Source organism: Pteronotus mesoamericanus, unplaced genomic scaffold (genome assembly GCF_021234165.1).
Source record: "Pteronotus mesoamericanus isolate MK-2021 breed Mesoamerican mustached bat unplaced genomic scaffold, CSHL_Meso_final contig_2, whole genome shotgun sequence".
Taxonomy (NCBI): Eukaryota; Metazoa; Chordata; class Mammalia; order Chiroptera; family Mormoopidae; genus Pteronotus; species Pteronotus mesoamericanus.
The window spans coordinates 16,750,493-16,775,204 of NW_026555084.1; the positions used below are offsets into that span (position 1 = coordinate 16,750,493).

Consider the following 24,712-nt stretch of genomic DNA (forward strand, 5'->3'; position numbering starts at 1 on the left):
GGAATTAAAGGGATAGAACATATATACGTGCAAACATTCACCATACAAAAGCTAGATAGATATCTATATTAATATCACATAAAGTAGAATTTAGGATAAAAATTGTTAGCAGAGATAAAGAAGAGAATTTCTAATGATAAAATAATATGTTCATTAATAACAATCCCAAACGCTCATGTATTTATAGTCTCAAAATATACGGGGCAAAAACTCACTGACTGAAAGTAGAAATAGGCAACTTGGCAAACATAAATGGAAATATTAACATACTTCTTTCAGTAATCGATAGCACAGACAAAAAAAGATATAGAATATGTGAAAAACAAAATTACCCAGTTTGACTTAAATGATATTTATAAACCTTCATACCTAACAACTGCCGAATACGAGTTCTTTTCAAGTACACATGAAATAATACCAACTATACCTTGTTCTGGGCCATTAAACAAGTGTCAATAAAACCCAAAGAATTAGTCATAAAATGTAAGTTTTATGATCACAGTGGGATAATACTGGTAATAAATATAGTGATAAGGTTCCTAGGTCTTCAGAAATTAAGCAATATATTTCTAAATTACTTATGACTCAAAGTAATCAGAATATAGAAATGCTTTAACTGAATAATAATGAAAGTTTAAGCTTTCAAACTGAAGCAGTTAATACAGTAACTTGAGATAAAGTTGTAACTACATAATTAAAAAAGAATAAAGTTTTAAAAGCAATGATCTAAACTTTCTTCTCAAGGTAGCAAATTAAGCTCATAGAAAACAGAAACTACTTAATCAAGAAGAGGAATTTATGAAATATAAAACAGAACAAAGTCAACTGTTAATTGTTTGAAAAGATTAATAAATTAATAAACCATTTGTAAAATGCAAATTATTATATTAAATATAAAAAGAGTATTACTATATAAATATAGATGTTAAAAGAATAATGTGGCAATGTTATGAACAGTTACATGCTAATAAACTTGACAAGAGATGAAATTAACAAATTCCTTGACAACCACTTTCTGACACCGACACAGAGAAGAAACAGAAAATTTCATAGTACTGACTCTGTTGACATTCATTTCAGAGGCATAAGAATTTTTGTTTTCAATAAATAATTCAAACATTTAAATGGAATTCTTTTTGGATTACGTGTAGGTTCCAAATTGATAGAAATATTTAAGGAGAATTTAGATGAGCCCCTTCTATGAATCACTGACAAAGGCAGGACTAACCCATGTATATTTTAAACATTTTTTAGGTACCTGCTGCTACAGAGTTCAAAATTATGAAGATAAAGCCTTACAAAGAAGCAGCAAGGACAGGATGCTTTTGTTTTTCTTACATAGCATATCAACTCTGAATGAATTCTGACTCCACCTTCAAAGAGACCCAGGATCCAGCCACCTCTCCTGACCTTCGCCGTCACTGCTACCTCCACATACCAGCATCATCTTCTCTGTGGATTACTGCTATGGCTAACAAACTGTCTAGCTTTCGCTCTTGTCTCGCTGCAGTGCATTTTCAATAGAAGAGACAGTTATTCTTTTAAAATACGAATCAGATCACATCACCCCTCTTCAAAATTTTCATTCAGAAGGGTAGCCACCATGTTCAAAATGCTCTACAAAATCCCATATAACCTGGCCTCCTGTTACTTTAATGACTCCCTCCCTTACCTCTCTCCCTGAGGTCACTCTCTTTCAACTACTCTGGCCTCACTGCTGTCCTCGGGGCTGTGCTGTTCCTCTTCTTGGAATGCTCCCTGCTCCCCTACATAAGTGCAGTCAATCTCCTCAGGCCCCGGGACAAATGTCCCCTTCCCAGAGAGCTTCCTCCTGCGTCGCATGCTTAAAATTGTAACCCAGAATTTACCACGTCTTTTTTCTATTTTATTTATTCACATTATCTATTATCTATGTTCTTCCAAAATTAACTCCATGAGTCTGGAGAGTTCTGTCTGTCTACTTACAGACAGACGCTATTGTGCTTAAACACATAAATAATGCTTGGAAAAATAGATGCTCAATAAATATTTGGAGAACGAACAAAGGAATGATTAAATAGATGAAAAGTAATAAATGTGGTTCTCTTCTCCAAGAGAAATTTCAGTTCGAAACCAGATTGTGCATTAGGAAGAAGCATGCATGATGGGGCTTCTGGTCTCTCAGTGATTTATTTCTCGATCTAAGGTGCTAATACCACAGGTCTTACGATGTGTGCACTTTTTCTATAGGACTATTATACTTCAGTAAAATGTTTTTTTAAAGAACAGAATTTATTACTTACAATGGTCAAGATATGGAAAAAACCTAAGTGTTCATCAACCAATAAATAGGTAAAGAAAATGTGGTGTGTGCGTGTATGTGTGTGTAAAATGAAATATTATTCATTTCAGATAAAGAAGGATATCCTGGAATTAAGAAAGCTTGGATGAACCCTGAGGGCATTAGGCTAAGTGAAATAAGTCGCACAAAGAAAGGCAAATGCCGTATGTTATCCCTTATATGGGGAATCTCAAAAAGCCAGAGACGGTTACCAAAAGCTGAGATAGGAGGAAACGGGGAGATGTTGGTCAAAGACTACAAACTTTCAGTTGTAAGATAAACAAGTTCTGGTGATGTGATATAGAGCAGGGTGATTACAGCTAATAATACTGCATTATATACTTGGAAGTTGCTAAGTAAGTAGATCGTAAATGTTTTACCTCAAAAAAAGAAATGGCAATTAGGTGAGGTGATGGTGTTAGCTAATGCTATGGTGGTGACCATTTTTGCAAAATATGAGTATCAAATTGACACATTGTACATCTTAAACTCACACAATGTTGTATGTCATATCTCTGTAAAGCTGGGGAAAAAGAACTGATTTTGTGAATAACTCTTCTCCTTGTTTAGGGATCCCTAGTGTAGTGCCTAATTTAGTAGACATATGTAATTAGTATATATTTCACTAGTACAGCTCATCTATTATCCTATGCGAACTGGGCATATAATTAAGTGACATTCATATTTAATACCTTTCTCTTTTCTGACAAGATGGAAAAATCTCCCTTTTAGGGCCCAATCTGAGATTCCACTTTGCACATATAGTTCATCCTTTCATGTCCCCGTTCCTCCCTTTTGCTCCTGACCTTGGCAAAGCTCTAAAAAAGCAATCCAGTTAGGCTAATTTACATTAAGGTATACACTACTGATGGCCCCTGGGCTATAATTTAAATAAACAGTATTACCTACTGTGAATTCCAGCAGCATGAATGTGCTCAGCACAGCATGCCAGGCTTCTGGGGAAGGGATTTGGTTTGGGATGGGGAGTCGAGGAAGCCGGGTGAGGACTCTTTTTGGTCTGCTGAAATTACGGAATTGAGCCTCCCGACAACTTATCCGACCACATGTGAGATAAGTGACATTCATTACACATCCACTGTTTAAAATGTCAAAAAGGTACCAAGTTGGTTTGGACTGTGACTAAAAATCTCCAAGAGCACAGGATAAGGCACTGGTGAGTAACCCCGGAACTCTCACCGAACATGAACTACACTTAATCCTCAAAGGACTTGCAGCTGTACTGAATCAGCCTTTCCCAGCCCTTTCTATGGAAATGCAATTTACAGAGGCTACGGCCCCTCACCTCCCACAATCAACACGCTAAATTAATAAGTAGCTTTTCAGAAAAAGTCAGTCTTACCAGACTGTCTTCTTCTTCAGAAGATCGAGGTTGAGATGGCTTTTCTTGGAGTCTTGCCCTTTCCAAAGCTTCTTTTTGACTAAAGAAGAAAATGAAAAGTAATTTAAAGTTATATCGACAAAGAAAGCTCCTATAACTTCCCATGGGAAGTTAAACAATTCTAATAAAATGCAATGGAACAAAAGGACATTCTATGTTCAAAAAAGAACGCAGAGTGACCAGGGTAACACATTAAGAAACATATACAGCTGGGCTCAGGTGTGGAGCTCTCATATCTTAATAGGTGTGTGATCTTAGATAAGCTGCTTAAAATCCTTGAGCTTAGATTTTTCTAGAACATACAAAAGGGCAGTATTGGTAATTTCCTCCTCAAAGAACGTTCTGTGAAGAACTAAATGAATCCTGGGGGTGAGGATGATGATGACTGTGATTATTGTCGTCATCCTTATCTATCGTGCCCATAGGTCCCCAAATATAGCTGTTCACCAGAATAACCTAGAAACCCTTTCTCGGGAACAAATTCCTTAGGCCTGGAGGTTGACTTCCTATATTTTGCGGTGTAAAAATCCACATTAAAAAAAAAAAGACTTCTCTGTTGAGTCTGATCCAGTGTGGAACAAAAATCTGAAATAATTTCTTATAATCTTGAGAGCTGAAAAACAATTCTTTTTAAGTCATAGCTAGTAAATATCATGGTTAGATCTTACATCTGGATTTCCTGTCTCCAAATCCAAGCATTCTTTCACCTATATCAGGCATCATCAAATTAAGGACCTTGACTCTAAAAATTTATTTTAAAGACCCCATGGTTCATGAGCACACATTTATTGAAAGGCAGCGGTTTCTAAAACTGCAGTCCCCTACAAATGGAAAGGGTAACAGGATCCTCTTACTCACAAGATAGTTCTGCACATGTAACACTTGTTTTTATATAACTTTCCATCAGCACCACGCACAGGGTCATTCTCTCGAGTGCATATGAGCTCGTCATTCCTCAGGTTCTGCCGAAAGTTACCGCACTCATCCTAGAAAATGAGAAAAGTGAACGTGGCTGTTTCCCTTCTTGGCTTGGTGGTTTTCTCAAACTTGGTTTCAGGAGATTCTGTCTTGGCTTTGGGCTCAGACTCACTTCGCTTATCTGGTCAACAGAGGCCAAGGAATGCCCAGACTGCCCAACATTTCCATTCTCCGTTCCTTTCGGAACCTCTTTGCACTGGTCCTGGAAATGCAGGGAAACATAAAACAACACGTGATAAAACATCCTGTGTCCCTCGCCCTTTCCTCTCATCCTTCCCATCCCCCATTTTCCTCAGCCAAAGGACACTCTCAAAGGGATCTAACTCTACAAATGGGATTATCACTGTGAAAGGAGTGAATGACAACGTCGTCTTTGTAGTCTTGAAAAGCAAACAGAAAAGGCAGTATTATGCATGCACACTATTGATTTGTTGATGCTGAGAAAAATCATCTGAAGGAAGCAGAAAAAATACATCAAGGGGGAAGCTACAGGGGAGGCTTTGAGATTAATGTTTATTAACTGAATTGTTAAAATCAATGTCAACAAGCCACCTGAACCCTCACTTCACATTTAGTGCCAGACACAGGCATGAGTTGAGGTGGTAAAGGATTTTACCTTCTATTTTTCAAGCCACATTTCTCCCCAGAGGAGACATGAAAGCAATCATTGAACACTGTAAGAGAATTCTCTACAAAAATCAGAAAAACATTAAACCTCAATGCCAGAAAAAAAAAGCCTTTTTATACCCAAAATGACAATATGGGCAAGATCAATTTCCTTTAGGGCGAAAGATTGGCATTTTCATTATCCCAAAACTGGAGATACCCTCAGAATTCAAGATCTGAGGGTGAAAAGTAAAATAGCTTTCTTCATATCTTTTAAGAAATAACCTTTGTATCACTTGAAGGCTTGTTGTGTGATTTTTCTTCATTCCTTTTTCTATCACTAGCTTCTCGCTCACTGTAGAATAAAAACAGATAGGGTAGTTTTTCCAGTTAGTATTGAAAATTTTTTAATCAAATATTTCTCCAGTTCTAAACATTAACAAATCTAACACTGTATTCTCATATTTAAAAAATATCTAAAATAAGTTTTTTAACTAATATAAGTCCTGTTTGTTGGCAATTTCCTATTTTTGGCAATGCTATCAGCCTTCCTAAATTCAGTTACTTTGCTTTCAGAATGATACGGTCCTCTAGCAGAGTCTATTTATGGGTTTCACATGGAGAGTTGCTTCATTTCTCATTTTTATAAAAGTACAACTAAAGTCTCCAGTATTGATTGTTCACTATATAGTTTTTGTGCTTTAAAGCTTATAAACTTTTTTTTCATATTATCTCCTCAAATCCCTATACAAACTATTGTGAAATGATCATTCCCTTCACATAGAGGAGGAGCTGAGTCCCTGTAGCATGAACTGGCCTGTCCTACACTGCTTAGCTGATGAGCTTCCTCTTTGCCAGTCAGTAATTTGGGCACATCCAATAGCTATCCCCCTATCCCACATGCTCTGGGTATAGTCATGCTGCTCCACATCAAAATAAAAATTTCTTGTGAAAGTGCTTTAAAAACTTACTACCCTCTTGTCAAGTGAGGAGCTATTATTACATTTGTAACGTGTGATGCCAAGTGCCTGACGTTCTAAATTAAGAGGAACTCTTTTTAGGCCAACAGGCCCCATACAGCAAACTGATCAACGACCCCCATCACGTACAAGATGCTCTGACACATGGCACACTTGTTGACGTGCATCTTGCCGTCTGGGCCTCTCACTGGGTTGTTTTCCATGGTGCAGGGGAGCATCCCGTCTCTCACCATGGTCCGGAATTCATGGCACTGATCCTGCGACAAGGAGCAAAGGAGCGCGTCAACGCGAGAGTCTGATCTGAGGAACTGCACACAGGGTTGGTGGGTAAGACCTAAACTCAAAACGTGTGAGGGGAAGACAGCCTACAGCAAAGGAAACTTAGCAGATGGAACGTACTTCCAAGGCACTGTATTCGGTATCTTCTCGGAACCCTTTCCACAGCATCCCTCTCAAGTAACTGTCTTGCCCCAGTGCAAGGTAACTGCCTCCTAAGGCAGCCCATGCCGTTTTTCTACAGTTTTCTAGTGGGCTGAACCCCAAACCTCTCTACAACTGTACTCGTCACTCATTGCAGAAAAAGCCCTGGAATGAACTACAAGATGCTACATGGGCAAAACATACTAATCTGTCAACTTTTAGCTTTTTTCCTCAATAACGATTTTTAAAAATGGAAATCAAATCTGTATCATATGCCAGGCACTTTTTGGCTGCTCTAACAGATTTCCTTTAGTTGTTATAAAACTCCTGCAGGATAAATATCCATTGTCATCATTTTACAGATAAGAAGCATAACGCTCACAGAAATTCAGTAACGAAAGTCAATGTTGGATTTGTGATCAGAAACCCCCGTACGACCAGGCTATTCTTCTGTTTTTCATTGCTTTTACCTGGCGGGGAATAAAAATTCCTATGCATTTGTGAGAAGATAGAGCTGTCTTTTTGGTTCATTGAAAAATAAGAACCTTAAAAAGAAGCCAGTGGAATTGAGTCCCCAGGATCTGGCCTATACTGAGAGCTTGGGACATCTACAGAAGTTTGTCTTGAACATCCGTTAACCCAAAGAGTCAAATAGAGATGTGGGAAGATTGATTACCTTAAAAATAGTAATTTAGATTATAGTTATCCTTCTATCTTTACATTGTGATGCCCCCAAACAACTCTAGACCTACTTTTTCTAAACATTTTAAAAATTCTCTGGAATTCACATATTAAAAGTCTCACAGCTATCGTATTTAGAAGTTACTAGAGTGATTTCTTTTCCAGGTGCCCAACATTTCAATGTGTGTATGTTTATAAGAGCATCCATCTTCCTGTATTGCAACCTTTGCTTTACGGGTGAAATGCTAGGCTCTTTTATTTATTACCTGTCTATAGTTAACTTCTGTGAGTTTTCCTGAACTGTAACATTAAAACACCACCATCCACTGCGTAGATTTTGGGGAGGTTTAAATATGGTAATGCAAATGCTTTGTAAAGCTTATTTCATTTTGCACATGTAGATAAGAGCACAGTTTGCTTTTTTTTTTTTTTGCCACATACACACAGTATCTGAATATTTTTTATGTATACATTTATAGAGAGCATGTTTCATTCGCTATTCATTCTTAAAGTAGATAGTAAATAATGAAAAAACTGAGCAAGATTATAAATAGAATAGCCAGTAGATAGTATTTGAAGTTGTACAATAAAGAGTTTTCACAGACTCATTCATCTACCAAAATGCATAACAGCTATCTCTAACATATTTTTAAATGATAATTACTATTAGTGTTTTGTTTTTGTTTAGTCTGTATAGACCTAATGAAAAGTCACCTCATTGATGGGAAAACCTTCCTGGGGAAATTTCACTATTTTACTTTTCTAATTGGAGTTCATCGACGGATTAGAAGAGATTGAGCTGTGACATATTCTATGTGTTGGTGTTGGAAAGCATTGAACATCATAGGTTAAAGCCCAAAATTGAACACAAGATGGCACTGTAATGCCAAGTCAAGAATTTATCATCCTGTGCTCAGGGGAGGTAATGTTTGTAATTGTATCTATTTGCTCAGTTACTTAATTTTTGCTTTTGTTTTAAAACTTCAGAAAGGAAATTCACTTGATAACACCTATAATTTGACAATTGTCACTGGCCTTACAAATGTCTGGTAATTGCATTTGAGTTGCCCTCGGGGGCTTTGGTTAGGTGCTATTTCTGTGCAAGGTCTGGCCATGTCTTTCTTGTCTGCCATTATTAGATCCAAATGACTACAACAAATTAGGCATTACTTCATCAATATTTGTTGGATAAATTAACCATACAAACAACCATCCAAATTTGACTTTTAACACAGTACCTGGTTTTCATTGCTCCTTTCTCCTGTGTTTTGCCTGCCATTCTCCTCTTTCTTATTTTTTTCAGCTGCTTCCTTTTCCCTGGGGGGAAAAAATGGAAAGAAATGTTTCAACCCAAGTGAACAAACACCTCATTAATTACTACAGCTGTCTTAGAAACATGTCATTTTCTCAAACTGATCTCAAAAAATGATCGTTATACTTCAAGATGCACAATCAGAGACTCATTTTTGAAAAGTACTCACAGTTTTTCCTTACACATATCACACTTATTGCCATGGGTCTTGCCATCGGGACCACGGACAGGGTCATTTTCTCGGGTGCAGATAAGTTTTCCATCTTTCATTTGGCTTCTAAACTCATCACACGTGTCCTGAAAAGAAGGAAAGATCATATTGGGAATGGCTGTTTTCACACAGAATTTGACTGTGCTTGAAAAATCTGAAGGTTTTGGCGGCTCTCTCTCTGGTGTTTGCCTGAGCCTTTCCCCACTGTCTTCCCCCAGGTGTGTTTTCCCTGCCTCTCTCTCCTAAGCTCCAAGGGTTGGTTGTGAGTTTTTCTGTTTGTTTGTTTGTTTGTTTTTTCACTTCTGTAACTTGTTTCCTGAGCCAATGCAGCTCAGCTGGCTCACTTCCTTTATCTCTGTAACTTTCTAAATAAACATTCACTTGTATTTAAAAAAAAGAAAGGAAAGAAAATCTGAAGATTTTGACTTAAGAGTCAGTCAGGCAGCCACTTAACCTTGCTGTGGGAGGCGGTATATCGAAGACTTCCACAGCCTAATTTCGGGAACCTGTAAAATTGTTGGCTTACACAGCAGGAAGGAATTAAGATCAAAGATGGGATTAAGGTTGCTAATCAGCTGACTGATCTTAAAATGGAGAGATGATTCTGCATTATCAGTGTGAACCCAATGCAATCACAAAGGCTCTTAGAAATGCAAGAGGGAAACCAGGAGAGCCAGTTTCACAGGCATATGGCTTGAAAAAGCTTCAAATGGTCATTGCTGAGTTTAGAGGGCCACAAACCAGGGAATGCAGGCAGCCTCTAGAAGTTGGGAAGGGCAAAGAAGCAGTACCTCCACAAAAGAACGCAGCCCTGCTCACACCTTGTTTTTAGAAGGGGACCCAGTTTGGACTTCTGAACTCCAGATATATATGATAATAAATTTCTGTTGTAAACTGCTCTTGATAGTAACTTGTTACAGCAACTGAACCTCCTTTTCGCATCCATAAAATAATATTTACAAAATCATATTTGACAGGGTGTTTAAAGAATTAAATAAACTACTATTTATAAAAGTGCTTTGTAAAGTATAAGACTGAAAGATTTCCACTTGGTGTTCAGTTTCCACAGTGAACAAGCTACCAGTGATATTTGCATTAATGATGGTTCCTGATCTAAGGACAAGATCCTGGCTGGCAACATTGACACCCCCTTTCCATATTTTTGACAGCCAAGTGTTGACTTACAGGAAGACCATTCTTTCTGAAACCTAGTTAATGCCTCACCTTCCCTGATGCTGATTCAGTATCATTTGCTCTGTAGCCAGAGTAGTTGTTTGTTCCACTTGCTTCTCTTTCCCTGGAAGAGAAAAGAGTCAATAGTTATCTTGTTAACATGTCCTCGGGTTTCAAAGGACCCTTAGAGTTCACGTGTCCTAAACCTGTTCTTTCACAGAGAATCTCTGCATATCCCCCATGATGGACAGTTGACTCAGTTACTAAGAAGTTCCTTCATCCCAGGTAGATATTCTAGGTAGAGCAACTCAAGTAATTTCAAAGTGTTCTTAGTTTGTGTCCAGAGTATCTCCCTCTAACTTCCATCCTTTAGTCTTATTTCACATTCTCAGGGCAACAGAGAAGAAGCTGCTGAATTCCTTCCATCTTCCTGAAGGTACCCTTCAGATACTTAAAGCAAGTCCCGCTTCCTCAATTATTTCACCTTTTCATGATGAGCTAGAGTTTTTAATTTCCCACTAACTCACCATTCTACTTCCTTGATTTGTAGGTCAACAATATTATAATATTATTTCTTAAAGTATGGAGCCCAAGAGAGAAAGTGATCTGGAAAGTGACCTTAGAGCATGTGTTTTTTAGCTTCTTACCATTCCTTAGGGGAAGCAGGAGAAAGAGATAATATGTGGGAATTAACAAAAAGAATAATCTTTAGGGAGGGAGCCCTCAATAAAGGAGAAATAGCCATTCATTCAGGAGGACTATGTGGCTATCTCTTAGGCAAGCCTGCTGAGAGAAACACTTACAGTATCGCTTTACACATGGAACACTTATTGTTGTACATTTTGCCATTAGCGTCACGAACAGGATCGCTCTCCCGCGTACAGCTGAGTTTCCCGTTTTTCATATTTTCCCGAAACTCAGCACATTGGTCCTGAAAGGGAAGATGAGAGCAGGCCTTCTGGATCACTTGGTCTGCTGTGTTGTTACTAAGTTTGCTAATAATTTGAGTAAGAAAAGTTCTTGTCTGCTTTCTTTTACAAGGGGTGTAACTAGGATTGCTATCCACAGGCAAAAGGGGGCTGGAATCACCCGTATTCTACGAGGTTAGTTACCCTGCCTAATAATGCTACTTTTAAGGTTCTATACAGGGGAATGAAAAAGTTGCTGAAATTTAATAGCATAGATCAAGGGTCAGCCAACTACACAGCCTAAAGGACTAATCTGTCCTGTTGCCTGTTTTTATATAAAGTTTTACATATAAAATTTGAACTATCCTCACTTATTCATTCATTCATGTAGACATTATATATAGCTGCTTTCCCACAACAATTGCAGAGGTGGATAGTTAGAACAGAGACCACAGGATCCACAATGCCCAAAATATTTGCCATCTGGATTTCACCAAAAAAAGATTGCTGACCTCTGTTCAGATAGAAAGGAGAAAGAAATGCTGGGAGAAAGCAAAGTTATGCAAAATGCCAAGAAAGACAGGTTTAAGAAAATTATGTAGAAAACAGACAAAGGGTCTTTAACATGTCTATTGCTTGAAAATGAGAACTCAGCCTTCTAAAGGAGAAAAGACAGAAAAACAGGAAGGCCAAAATTTATCAAAGGCAAATACTGGGCCTGAGTTGTATCTGGAGCAAAGAAATGGTCTTAATAGCCCAAGACCGTAAGAGCAATAAGGTGGCTGTAATCTTATTAGACTGTGTTCACACACTCAAGGAGTGAGCTTGCATGCACTGTCATGCTGACACTGAAAAGTATCTCAGGAAATGTGTTACACACTTGCCTCAGTTATTTTACATTATCTCTGTAAGAGCACCGCTAAATCAGGGACACTAGAATTCAGTGAGATAGACTGACTCATTTAATGCTTCACAAGTCCTGAGTGAAAGGGGGCAGCAGTGTCATACCCCAAATTATCTGACTCCAAAACCTATGCTCTTCCCCTGGCTGGTGTGGCTCAGTGGATTGAGTGCCAGCCTGTGAACCAAAGGGTTGCCAGTTCGATTCCCAGTCAGGGCACATGCCTGGGTTGCAGGTCAGGTCCCCAGTAGGGGGTGCATGAGAGGCGACAACACACTGATGTTTCTCTCCCCCTCTTTCTCCCTCCCTTCTCATCTCTCTAAAAATAAATAAATCTTAAAAAAAAAAAACCACAAAACCTATGCTCTTTTACCATATTATGCTACCTTGAATCAATAGTATACCTCAGCAAAGTGACTGCATTCAGGGCAAGAGAAAATAAGAAAAAAAAATGAAGAACATGTGATGCTGATATGGAACATCTCCACATTTATACCACTAACCGTCCTGTCATCGACGACTGACGTGAGAGGCAGACCATAGAAAGAGGAGCCAGGACATTGGGATAGGGTCATCGTGCTAATTTTTCCAGGTTGAAAGAAGTCAAAATGAGCCCTAGAGAGACTCAGCGCTACACACGTTCACCTGGTACTATCGAAGGCTATGCTGGGGTCTGACTGTCAATGAGGTGAGCCTGCTCTGGTGATCAAGTTAGAGGTTCTCTCACCTGAGCTTTCCCTCCTCCACCACCACCGTTGGGACCATGCTCTTTGGCATTTCTTTGACTTTCCTGTTCTTTTCTCTTTCTTTCTTCATCTTCTTCCTGGCTGGAAATTAGAAAGTGGGAGGCAGGGAATAATAGATTACAGAGAGCAGAATGCATGTCTCTAAGTTTGTCATCACTTGACCAAGTTAGATTGGTATAGAATTCACCAGCACTTATTGAACATCTACTACGTTGCAGGCCCTTTTTGAAAATTAAAAAAAAAATTTAAAAAAAAGAAAGAAATACGTGGAGTCCTTTTGCCTGGAAGAGTCCACATGGCAGTAGAAGAAAACCAATATTTACAAGTCACAAGCAAGAGCAGGTGAGCAATTAACTAGCATTTCATGAAGCCTCAGGGTGACTCTCCAGGTAGTACTCTCAAATACTTCATATTTATGCGGTTCAAAAATAACTACCTTCTCCACCAAATGTGTTCTCCCTCCTGGATTCTCTACCTCTTGGGAAGAACGAATCCCCGGAGTCACCTCTAAATGCTCCTCTCCTTCCGCTCAGACAGCTGTTGCCATATAATGTGATTTCCCCTTCACGGTGTCTCCCGTGTTGACCCACTCTCCTCCCCCCACTTCCCCTGCTCTAGGTGCTTCACACTGGGTCACTGCCACTCCCTACTGTCACCTGTAGCATTCTTAATTTTTGTCCCTCCCTTCTCTTATTCTCCTTTTCACTGCCCACAAATGAATATTCTTAAGAGAACATATTTCTTTATGTAAAAAAAAATTTTTTTTTAAATCTTATTTGCTTTACAGATAATCATTAGTTGCTTTCGTATGTAAGGAAAGGACAAACACAACATTTATTGTCTCCCTGGCTCTTTGCCGCCCCCGCTCTGCTGACCCCCGCAAGGACGTCCTTGGGGCACTCACAAGACGGCTTTACACATGGCACACTTGTTGCCATGGGTCTTGCCATCCGGACCACGCACGGGATCGTTTTCTCGTGTGCAGAAAAGATTTCCATTTTGCAAAAGGCTCCGAAATTCACTGCACATATCCTACATGGAGGAGAAAAGGCAAGAGCGTGGGTATTTTCCTGGACATGACTTTGTTGGATTCCTACTAAGTGCTTCCCGGAAGAAAGAGAAAGGGACCTAAGGACTTTTTTTTCTGGCACTTGTTTCTTTCAATTTCTCCTAAGCACATGGGATTTAAAATAGGGTTTATCTTTCTTTTTCCTTGAGATTTAGCCCCTAAATTGAGACCAAACCTGCAATCACAAGCAAGCAATAGTCTTTTAATAAAGTGGGTTCTCTAAGGACTGGTCACGTTTCTTATGCAGTGTTTTATTGTCCATCTCTGTCATAATAGGGGAAAAAAAACAGAACAGTCATAGAGTAAAAAAAATCAGGCTTAGATAGAACTTCAAAGTTTATCTGGTACAACCATCCTCACTGTATCTCAATCCCCTTTACATCATGCCTGCCCAGAAGTTATCTAATTTGCAAAGGAACCCCTGCCGTAAAAGAAGTCCGTTACCCTCCATACAGTTCATTTCAAAATTTCTACTAGATAGTTCCCGCAAATTAGCGGGGTGCTATTTTGGGGGCTCTTAGAAAACAATGCAGTCTACGGGATCCCTACTCGTAAGGTTTGGTTTTTCTAAGATGTCACTGCAATCAGGATGAGTATGTTCCTTCAGACCAGTAAGGCAAGTCAAAGTACTTCATTTCCCTCAGAACCGAGTATCCTTTGCTTCTTCCACACGAGAGTCTTTCAGATAGTTGGAGGAAGCTTTCTTGTCCTTCTCCCATAGTCCTTAAGTTCTCTGCCAAGAGCTAACCATCAGATACCTCAGTCATTCTGTTTCAATCTGCACAATTTCTCATTCTGAATTCTTCTCCTTTCCTAAAGAATTTAACATACTGTCCCAGGTGTGTCTAGATAAGCACTAACGTGCTGACAGCTATATCTCATTGTTAATTATAATTGCAACCCGCCATTAAGAGATCTCAGATTGGGGGAGCGGGGTTCCTCTCTATGCCTCAGTCACCTCATCTATCAAGTGGGAGTAAGAGTAGTATATTCCACTTGGCTAAAATAGTAAAGGCTAATATGCACTAGGTACTCACTATACGTCCTGGACTGTTACAGAAATAATGGGAGATAATACATATATGTAGGCCTACAATGACTGACATATAGGAAGTATTCAGTAAGTGCTAGCTCCAGAGTCCTCTGAGGAATTGATAGAGGATAAGCAAATCACCTAAGATGATAGTTAATTACTGGTAGCAATTAGGATTGAATTTATGGGGTTTTGTTTGTTTCTATATTTCAGTTCAAGGTGAAAGTCAATGAAGAGAAAAGTGCGTTTTCCTTCTAGCTCACTGCCCGGTTCCCTAACTGGTCATGCTCAGCAAAAGAAATAGGACATGAGAGGATAGTTTGTTGGTAGTAGCTAATGTGAAATCAGAAATCGTCTCATTCTGAAGAAACTTCTCTTGCAGATGTTAAAAAGTGAATCATATGAGCTACTCATATTTTTAAATTCAGACTCACAATTGTGCGAAATAAAAGTGTATATAAAACCAATCATAAAATTCTAAGCATGATGCTTTTGTTTAGATTTTTAGTACCAATAGTTTTTGAGGGGGGCAAGGAAATGACCACAAACTTGGAAAAATCTACCTGGAATCACTATTTTTGAAATCGAGAAAATATTATTTTGGAAAGTTGCTTTTCTGTTTTTCCCCAAAATGCTTGCACCAGAAATATTTAACGGTAAAGCAAGAAGCACACCGGGTCTGAGCAAATGTGACCATAAAACTACGCGGTGTGTCAGAAGTAAGGCTGGACTGGAGTCAGCAAGTCTGGGCTTGAATCCCACTGTTTCCCTTCTTCGATTGTGAAATATGAAGAAATGGATTCTGAAATCAATACTCTCACTACCTTTCTAAGCAAATCCTTTTTTTCTCTTTGTTTTAAATCTTCATTTAAAAATATGGGAAAGGACCTTGGCTGGGTATCTAAGTTTGTTAGAGCGTTGTCCAGATAAACCACAGATGAGGGTTCGATCCCTGGTCAAGGCACATACAAGAATCAACCAATGAAGAATGCATAAATAAGTAGAACAATAAATCGATGCCCCCCTCCCAGACTTTCGCTCTCTCAAATCAATCATTCTTTTTTTTTTTCCAAATTGCGGATGAAGTAAATTAGGAATCTGCAAGTAAAACTATAGCCTGTGAGGAAAATCTGGCCCACTGCCTTTTTTTGTAAATAAAGTTTTATTGGAACACATCCATATCCATTTGTTTGCATGTTATTTATGGTTGCTTTAGAGCCACAACAGCAGACTAGAGTATTTGTGACAGAGACTGAATAGCCACAACGTCAAATATCTACTATCTGGCCCTTTAAGAAAATTTTGCCAACCCCTGGACTAAAAGAACCTTGATTTCTCTTACACAGGCCTTCAGTGTTTTCATAAATTCTTTTTAAAGAAAAACTACGAAACCTCATCCTTTCCTTTTGGCATGAACATTCCAGGACAATTACCTTTTTAGTTTCTCTCCTCACTTTTGTTCTGGATTCAGCTTCTTCTTTTTCTTTTGCTTCTTGCTGGCTGTAAGAGAGAGGAGAAGAATCATTCCTAGCACCCAGTGTGTGCTATCCTAAAGGGGAAATCTCTTCAGATAGAAATATTCACTCCTTCCACAGCTCAAAGTAGAAAGTTAAATGCACACCCTCCATATTATTCTTCTTGCTATAAGTGTTACTTAAAAAATAAGACACGTGCCACAGCAAGCCACTAAATAATTTTCACTACAATATTCCTTTTAGAAAATAAAGATACTCTCCTTCTTCCTGGAATACAGCTAGGATACTTAAAAATAGTGACTAGGTGTTAACAAATTTTCAATTTGTTAGGCCCGATGATTACATCTTTTGATTATTCATGACCACGTGTATGCAGAGAACAGAAATCGCAGCCTTGTATGCGATTCACTCCGGGGAATTTCTTCTGAGCACACGGTCCTCCCTTGAGGGGAGTCAAGTCCCTTCCAGAACACTGAGAACACTATAAAGAAATGTGCGAGCTCTATGGCTTTCTAAGAGGAAATCCCAGAACTCAGTGCCAAGATAGCCTTCAAGTTCTACCTCCTACAGAAAACCTTCACTATCATCTCTGTTGTCTGCCCCAGAAGAAAGTATCTTCTCCACTCGGCAGTGGCAGTGGCTACGGCGCTACTTACAAGAAGGCCTCACACATGGAGCAGGTGTTGCCGTGCATTTTCCCATCTAGGCCCTCGATGGGGTCGTTCTCCCTGGTGCAGGGAAGTCGGCCGTTCCTCATATAATTACGGTATTCACTGCACAGCTCCTGCCAAAGGAGGGAGGATTTAAGAATCGGGTTAATAAATATTGGAAAGCTCCCCCCGTGTTACCCCTCTGAAAACAATGCAACAATGCCCCGAAACACAATGGAGGCATGGCAAGAGCTTGATATTAGCCAAGACGCTTCTCAACCTGCGGTGACTTATCTCATTAGAAAAACTTCAATTTAATGCAAGTATTATTCTCTGCTTGGCACTATGAGATATAAAGAAGAATAATTGTTTGTTCCTTTTTAAAGGAAATTTGGGGTAGGCAGGTTAATAGCTCCCAACTCCAGATTTGTATAAGCCCTAATACCAAGGACCTGCAAATATGAGTATATCATCTCACAGGGCAGAGGGGCTTTGCTGATGTGATTAAAGACGGGGAGACTGAGCTGGGGAGATGACCCGAGATGGTCCTAGTGAGCCCAATGTAAACACAAAGGGTCAGCCCCTAAAGCTGGAAGAGCGAGACGAGACAGACGAGACAGAAAGAGGGAGAGGTGACTACAGAAGTACAGTCCGTGATGCAATGTTGTCAGCTGTGCAGATGACAAAAGGGGTCCAAGCGCTGAGCAACATGAATGGCCTCTAGAAGCTAGAAAAAGCAAAGGGACAAATTGTCCCCTGGAGACTGATTCTGGAAGCAGAGCCCTACCGATGCTTTGATTTAGCCCAGTGAGATATGTGTCAGGTTTCTAACCTAAAGGACCGTAAGATAATGTTTGTGCTGTTTTTAAGCTACCAAGTTTGTGGAAATTTGTTAGAGCAGCCATAGAAAACCAATACAGAGTTTTTTGTTTCTTTTGAAGAAATACATAGAAGCATCTATCAGTTAAAATAAAGCAAATGATATAATTGAGGAATAAGGAAAAATTATTGACATAATAGATGATAGAGCTTTTAGGCATATTGTATAAATGGAGAAGATCTTTAGGAAGCAGCTAATACTTATTCTGAGCCATAAAAAGTGGCCAGAATTTTGACAGATAGAGGGAAGGGACATTCATGACTGACTATGAGCAAGACTATGTAGGAGGCAAAATTCATTGAATGTACAATGCTGAGGACTTTACATATGTGAGAGACTGAGCTGTTACACACGGATATGTTCTTAGGACTTCATCACAACAGCAATAATAAATCCTTAATAATATCCTTATTTTATTAAAGAGAAAACTAAGGCGCAAAAATATGAACTGTCTGACCACCAGCAGGAAGATGAAGCCAGAACATGAATCCAGTCTGAGTCCAGAGTCCAGGTGTTTAACCACCATGCTACTGATTCCACAAGATGGGGAGCCTTGAGTGAGTGACTGGCATGTCCAAGAGGCAGCAAGGTAACCAGGAAGGCTGGACAAGGGCAGCAAGGAACAGAACGGTAGGAAGTGAGGTCTGAGAGGTGTCAGATCATGCATGTCACTGTCAGCCACTAGAAAGACCTCGGTTCTTATTCTGAGTGAGCTGAGAAGACACTGATAAGGCGACATTACTTATCTTATGTTTTTAAATAATTACTTTGGCTTTAGAGTTCACAGTAGATTGCAGGAAGCAAACACGGGGGCAGGGAGAAGAAATGAGATCTTCCCAGTTAGAAAAGGATAAAGGAAAGAAGTAATAAAGATCTGAGGCACAGACTACAGGAAAATTACAAATTGGAAGAGTGTGTAAATCTAAAGTACACCATGGGCATTAAAGCCAGAATTTATGGTCTCATTGCTTGCTCTCAGATTACTAATTATATTTCCTATCTTCTTATCTTAGCCTCTGAATCCTCTTCTTTAAAATATAGGTAATAATACAAATCCCCAATGATTACCACAAACATCAGTAATGAAGTTGTAAGGACACACTACATACAGTAGCAATTAAGTAATTAATAGCCATTCCATCATCATCATCATGTGAGATGTTACAGGTTCAAACCCAAGGCTCAAAGATGCTATTGAATAATTTCCCAAAATATCACAGAGAATTAATTGGGATGAAAATCTGTTTGTTTACTTTTTTAATTAAACACCTTTATACAACAAGGTATGGGGACAAGTCTAAAATCTGCCTCTACCAGTTTGCATTTAGGCAACAAAACAATCTGCATATACTTCTTCCTTGGCATGATGCAGTTCACATGGTCAGTAGAGAAAAGGGTGATTGACTTCTTCTCAAATGCACAGGCAACCAGATCAAATTGGGTGTGAATAAAGGGAGTCAGGAAGAAGGGATCTTCTTATACATGAGAATCCAAGTACATTTTCTCAGTTTGCAAAGTCACTACCGACCCTGGGACTGGGAGGAGGGGCGAGGCCTTGCCTACTGAGAAGGGACAAGGCTCTGGTGACCTGAAGGAACTACCTGTACTGCTTCTCTCTTCACTTTCTCAGAGGCACCTTTCTCCTTTCCTTCCGTGCTATCATGTTTCTTCTCTTCTTCTTCAAGTTTGCTGCAATAAAACAAAACAAGATACGAGCTAACTACAATTCCTCATTATCTTTGGTCATATATTTGCAGAAGGAATGAGGATCTTCCAGACCAAAGGTCAGATTCAATCTTCAGTACAAATTTATCCAGTCCAAGAGGTGCTACTACTTTGCCCACTAATGCAGATAGATTCAGTAGTGCCCAATGCCCTTTAAAAAAAATAAAATTAGCATTTTTTTTATCAGTTTGTGAACTTCAAGTGGGCTTTTTTTAATCAGTCAGTAACTTCAACCAATAACCTGAAAAAAGCCTCAATTGCCTTGACTTTTTTAAATTGTGAAAATTTTCCTATTTATTTTAAATAATAACCACATTCATGATGAAAGCAAGGGATGAAACCAAGTCAGATAATGGGCTCAAAATCAAAATCAACCATATTTCACTGCAATATAAAAATTTTTAAGTATTATTTTAATGGTATTAATATTCAAATTGAAATTCAACTTTTAGACTGCACTAATGATTCTAGCTCAAGAAGGTTCAACAGCTAATATTTTGAGGTTGATCATGAGCCTAAGATGCAGGCATTTGTGTCATTTTCTACTGGCAGGGAGCAAACTAAGGCTGGAAAAAGTCTGTAGCATTCATCACGTCTAACCTAGTCATCACCACATCATGAGAAATTCCAGCAGGTGAGAGAAGAGCCTTGATTTTTTGAATCTCAGGCCACCATTTACTGGCCTATCCTGTCAATCTCTCCTTTAAGGAGATTAAATCTTATACTTAAGACTGAACCAAGATATGTGACAATAACTTTGCATCTCTTTCAGCAGGTATTATTCAGATACTTTTCTCAACATTTATTTTAGATGCTTGGTAGGGGATTAGGAGTCTAAGAAGGAGAAGAACCAGAGGTGCTAATATATCATCAGCTTCTCCTATATTGTCCCGCATAATGGAGCTCCGGTCCCATTCAGCAGCACAATGGCCTATTAGGCTCTAAACTGGGCTTCCAAGATGACATTTTAATAAACATCTAAGATATGGGCTTACCTCTTAGGAGTTTAACTCCCTACGCAAAACCACTTACCAAAGTATTTATTTCACCTGTGTATAGTAATGTCCCTGACAGGATACATATAATTCCCTCTAGACCATTTGTTGTTCAGATTATTTTAACAGTCTTTACATACTGGCCTCATAGACCTCTGTCCAAATGGTTTTCCCTTATCTGAATTGTAAAATGTTAGGGGTGGGGTGGGAGAGAGATCAAAGACATCCTTTCATCTAGATTGTCAAGATTCTGCCCTCTTTTCGTCATGAACAGCGATTATCAAGTGTTATAGGGATTTTCGCACCAAATTAAGACTTTTCCTCAAGGCTTAGCTAGAAGGTAGAAGGATTACTGAGTAAACATTGTCACTATGTGACTCAACATCACTTAATGTCTTGTCCATATGCTTTTAAAATTGCCTGGCATACAACCCCCTGTATGTGTTCTACACATTTCCGAACAAACTGAGACTTGGGAATGACGGATGATGAAGAAAAGCAGTGGGAGAGAGGAGGGCGGTACTCACAACAGACTTGCGCACATGGCACACTTGTTCCCGTGCATTCTGCCATCCGGGCCGCGGACGGGGTCATTCTCCCGGGTGCATATGAGCATCCCGTTCCTCACCTGGTTCCGAAACTCACTGCAGAGTTCCTGGAAAATGAAGAAAATATTTCCTCAGAGCAGTTTCCCACCCTTCCTGCACCTTTGTCTATCATGAAGAATAAGCGATAAGTATGTAACACAGAGTAAGGAGGAAAAATTAAAGTCATTACATGTAGCAGTAAAACAGTAAGTTTTTTCAAAGCTCCCATCATAGACTCAGAACTGTACTGGAACCAAAATGGATCTGTAAACATCTTCATCATTCTCCTGAGGGGGCTTATCATCTAGTTGTAGAAGAAGGCTGATACATTGATAAAGGCCAATATATGTGTGTGTTGTGTTGCAGGTCACAGTCCATGAGAACAATGAAAGATCGCAGGTGAGAAGAGTCAATAGGCCCAGAAGGAATGGAACTGAGAATATTTGCTGAGCCTTGATGAGAAAGAAAGGAGATCCTTCCATTGCAACAGCTGGGATGAAACTTGAGGGCACTATACTGAGTAAAGTAAGTGAGACAGAGAAAGACAAATACTGTGTGATCTCACTTATATGTGGAACCAAAAAAAAAAAAAAAAAAAAGGCTGAACTCATAGAAACAGAAGAGTGGTGGTTGCCAAGGGATGGGGAGGGCGGGACAAATGAAGAGACGATGGTCGAAGGGGGCCAATGGGTACAAACTTCCAGTTATAAGACAAATAAGCTCTGGGGGCCTAACATAGAATATGGTAATTACAGTTAACAATCCCATATTACACACCTGAAAGTTGCTAAGAGTAGATCTTAAATGTTCTTATCCCACACACACACAAATTGTAATTCTGTGATGTGATGGAGGAGTTAGTTATAACTACAGTGGTAATCATTTTGAAATCAACACACTACACGCCTTAAAAGTACACAATGTTATATGTCAATTATATCTTAATAAAGTTGAAAAAATAAAACAATATGCAAAAAATATTGCTGAGCCTTGACTTGTCCTTAGAAGGCTGAGAAAAACAGAAACAAAAACATGTTCAAACTAAGAAATAAAGAAGTATCTGAAATATAAAGAGGAGAAAATAAGCATGACATCTGGAGAAGCTGGCGCCTTTCTGGGGGCTCCTTGCTAAGCGGGGGATGTGGGTTTAAAACAGGAGAGTAACAACAGGGGAGGAGAGAAAAAGCAACCTGACAGAATCATTTGAAAAATCTAAGACAACTAAGCAACTGATCGGCTATGATGGATAAAACGAATTTTCAATTCTAAAGTGCCAACAAATGATGGTTCCAGCAGACAGAAAGTAAGTTACTGAGAAAGTGTGTTGGTTTAATGGCAAACTTTTAAACTGTGTCAGCTTTCTGCAAATAAATTATTAGGCTTATACTTTGCAGCTATTGTTAGGGGACAAAATACATAAAGGTAAATCCTGTATATGGCTTTAATAGGAGAGCAAGTCTCTATCTACCTACAGACAGACTTTGTTCTGCTACTTGTAGAAATATAGAATTATAAAGGATAATTAGAAAGTCAAAAAAATTACAAAGTAATCATTAAGTTGGAGATGAGAATAATAGTATTCCTCCATATTTGGGAGGTGACAAAGAACAAATATGATAAATATTTGTGCACTTTGTTTTGTAAATTGGACTAATGTGAATGACACAGATCTTGTACTCTATTAGAAATAATAGAAGTTTGAATGACATTAATTGAAATTAGTAAATTGTAAAGATGGATATTAATACTCTGTGCCTGACAGCAGAAATCTAAGAAAAGCCAAACATGGAGAATATCACTAAAAAAGTAAATCAGCACTCAATTTTTATGAAATCAAACTCAAAATTTGAATTATTATGCAATAAAATTGGTACTCTGGAAACTTTTAATCAAGACCTAATTTGCCCTCAGGTCAAAGGTTTTCTTTGTTCATTTCAGGCATAAAAATTGAACAGAAAAATATTATTGTTAATGAGATATCTAGAATGCTATTATAGAGGGAAAAAATGCCAAGGCATAGTGTAGCATTAGCATTCCTGAGCAAATTACCTTTGCAGCTTCCCTTTTAGCCTTTGCTCTTGCTTTTTCTTCTTGTTTACTGTACATAACAGGGGGAGAGGAAGAGAAAAAATGGATCTTAATACAGTAGAATAGATCCTTAACATTTACAAGTTGAACATTCATTGCTTTGACTATTCTCAAGTAACCCCAAAGATCCAATCACAGTAGTTTGTAATTTTATTGGGTAATAAATTAGAATGATTCACCTCTCCTCAAAAGAATGGGGTGCAAGAAAAAGTCCCTTAATCAGTAAATCTATTTAGCTTCCCAGCAAATATACTGCGATAAGAATTTCTCATTGCCTGATTTCTTTTGCATCTGCAACAACTCTTTATATAAAGGTGGTGATATTTGGCTGCTGAGAGTCAATACAGCACAGTAGTTAAGAGGAAAAACTCTGGAACCAGGTTGCATAAAAAACACAAAAACTATCCTAACATATTTGTGGCTTTCTCGTCTCTACATGGGAAGGGTAGAGAAGGACAGAAGAGACAAGAAGAGTACTTTTCTCGTAAGACTGTTCTGAGCATGGGATGAGTTGATACATGTAAAACAATTAGAATAAGTATCTGGTCAATAATAAAAAGATTGACAAAAGTGATATAAGAGATTAGTATATCATCACTGTAATCATTATTAAAAGTTGAATTCTCCAAAAACAAGCATATGATGGAAATGAAGTGAGAGTTATAGTCCTTGACCATAACTAACAGTATTGCAAGCTGAGTTTCGTGAATGGATCTATAAAATATTTGAATCTATAACACAATTATTCAGTCATGTTATATAGACAGAGAAAAATCACATAATTTGTGAAAATGTTTTAATATGTTCCAATCAACATTAAGACTTGCTCATTTTTCAAATTAAAACATTTAAAAAGTTGAAAAAAATGTTTGCATATGGTTTGAAAGTGTGCAGGAAAAGACTATAGAAGGAAGAATGATTCTCAAGAAAGGCAACACTCTTGGCTAACATATCTATAAAATATGAGGTGATAAAATTTTATTTTTTTGATATGGTATCTTCTAGTGATGAGAGAAAATTATTACAATAGCTCCAAAATTGTGATGATTCTCATACTTCTTTAAAAGGGAAACTGATCTGAACTTTATCATGAGTCTAAGTTGACTAGAAAATTCAAGAAGCATTTCCTTTCCATACTGGGAAGTTACCAGGAAGTAGCAGACCACTAGATGGCAGAAGTACTTCCTTGTCACCAGAAGATTAATGTAGAGGTAAAAGAAAAACAGACTTAAACAAGCTCAAATACAGACAAATATAACTACTGGAAGTTGATTACGGCTTTGCTGAAAGATTATATCCTGTCTACACCACACAGTGAAAAACATTATCATTTTCTTCATTTTTCCAGTGCTGATATTTCTATCATCCTCAACTTCTCTGGGTCTTTATCTTTCCATCTAAAACTTGTAATAATACAGAACCTATTTCATATCTTTGTTGTGAAGATTAAATGAGATTAGGTAGCAAAGCCCTTAGGAAATGTGTGAGGATTGTATGCATTCAATAAGTGTTGATTACATAGTTACGTGGTCGTCATCTTGACTTCCACCTAATCGATTTTCCATGGCCCAGACA

The 24,712-nt window shown here is 38.4% G+C and overlaps 1 protein-coding gene across 1 annotated transcript in view; it reads right to left on the minus strand.

Annotated features, from left to right (window-relative positions):
- Positions 1-24,712, minus strand: part of SPINK5 (serine peptidase inhibitor Kazal type 5) — a 205,664-nt gene that overhangs the window by 11,185 nt on the left and 169,767 nt on the right. The window contains exons 18-33 of the mRNA XM_054568601.1: positions 23,099-23,147; positions 20,990-21,117; positions 19,344-19,431; positions 16,869-16,996; positions 16,171-16,237; positions 13,540-13,667; positions 12,617-12,716; positions 10,884-11,011; positions 10,132-10,204; positions 8,866-8,993; positions 8,623-8,701; positions 6,413-6,540; positions 5,589-5,658; positions 4,810-4,899; positions 4,578-4,705; positions 3,681-3,759 (exon numbers count right to left, since the gene is read on the minus strand). Coding sequence (XP_054424576.1) covers positions 3,681-3,759; positions 4,578-4,705; positions 4,810-4,899; positions 5,589-5,658; positions 6,413-6,540; positions 8,623-8,701; positions 8,866-8,993; positions 10,132-10,204; positions 10,884-11,011; positions 12,617-12,716; positions 13,540-13,667; positions 16,171-16,237; positions 16,869-16,996; positions 19,344-19,431; positions 20,990-21,117; positions 23,099-23,147 — 1,591 coding nt within the window. The remainder of the gene's footprint in view (positions 1-3,680; positions 3,760-4,577; positions 4,706-4,809; positions 4,900-5,588; positions 5,659-6,412; positions 6,541-8,622; positions 8,702-8,865; positions 8,994-10,131; positions 10,205-10,883; positions 11,012-12,616; positions 12,717-13,539; positions 13,668-16,170; positions 16,238-16,868; positions 16,997-19,343; positions 19,432-20,989; positions 21,118-23,098; positions 23,148-24,712) is intronic.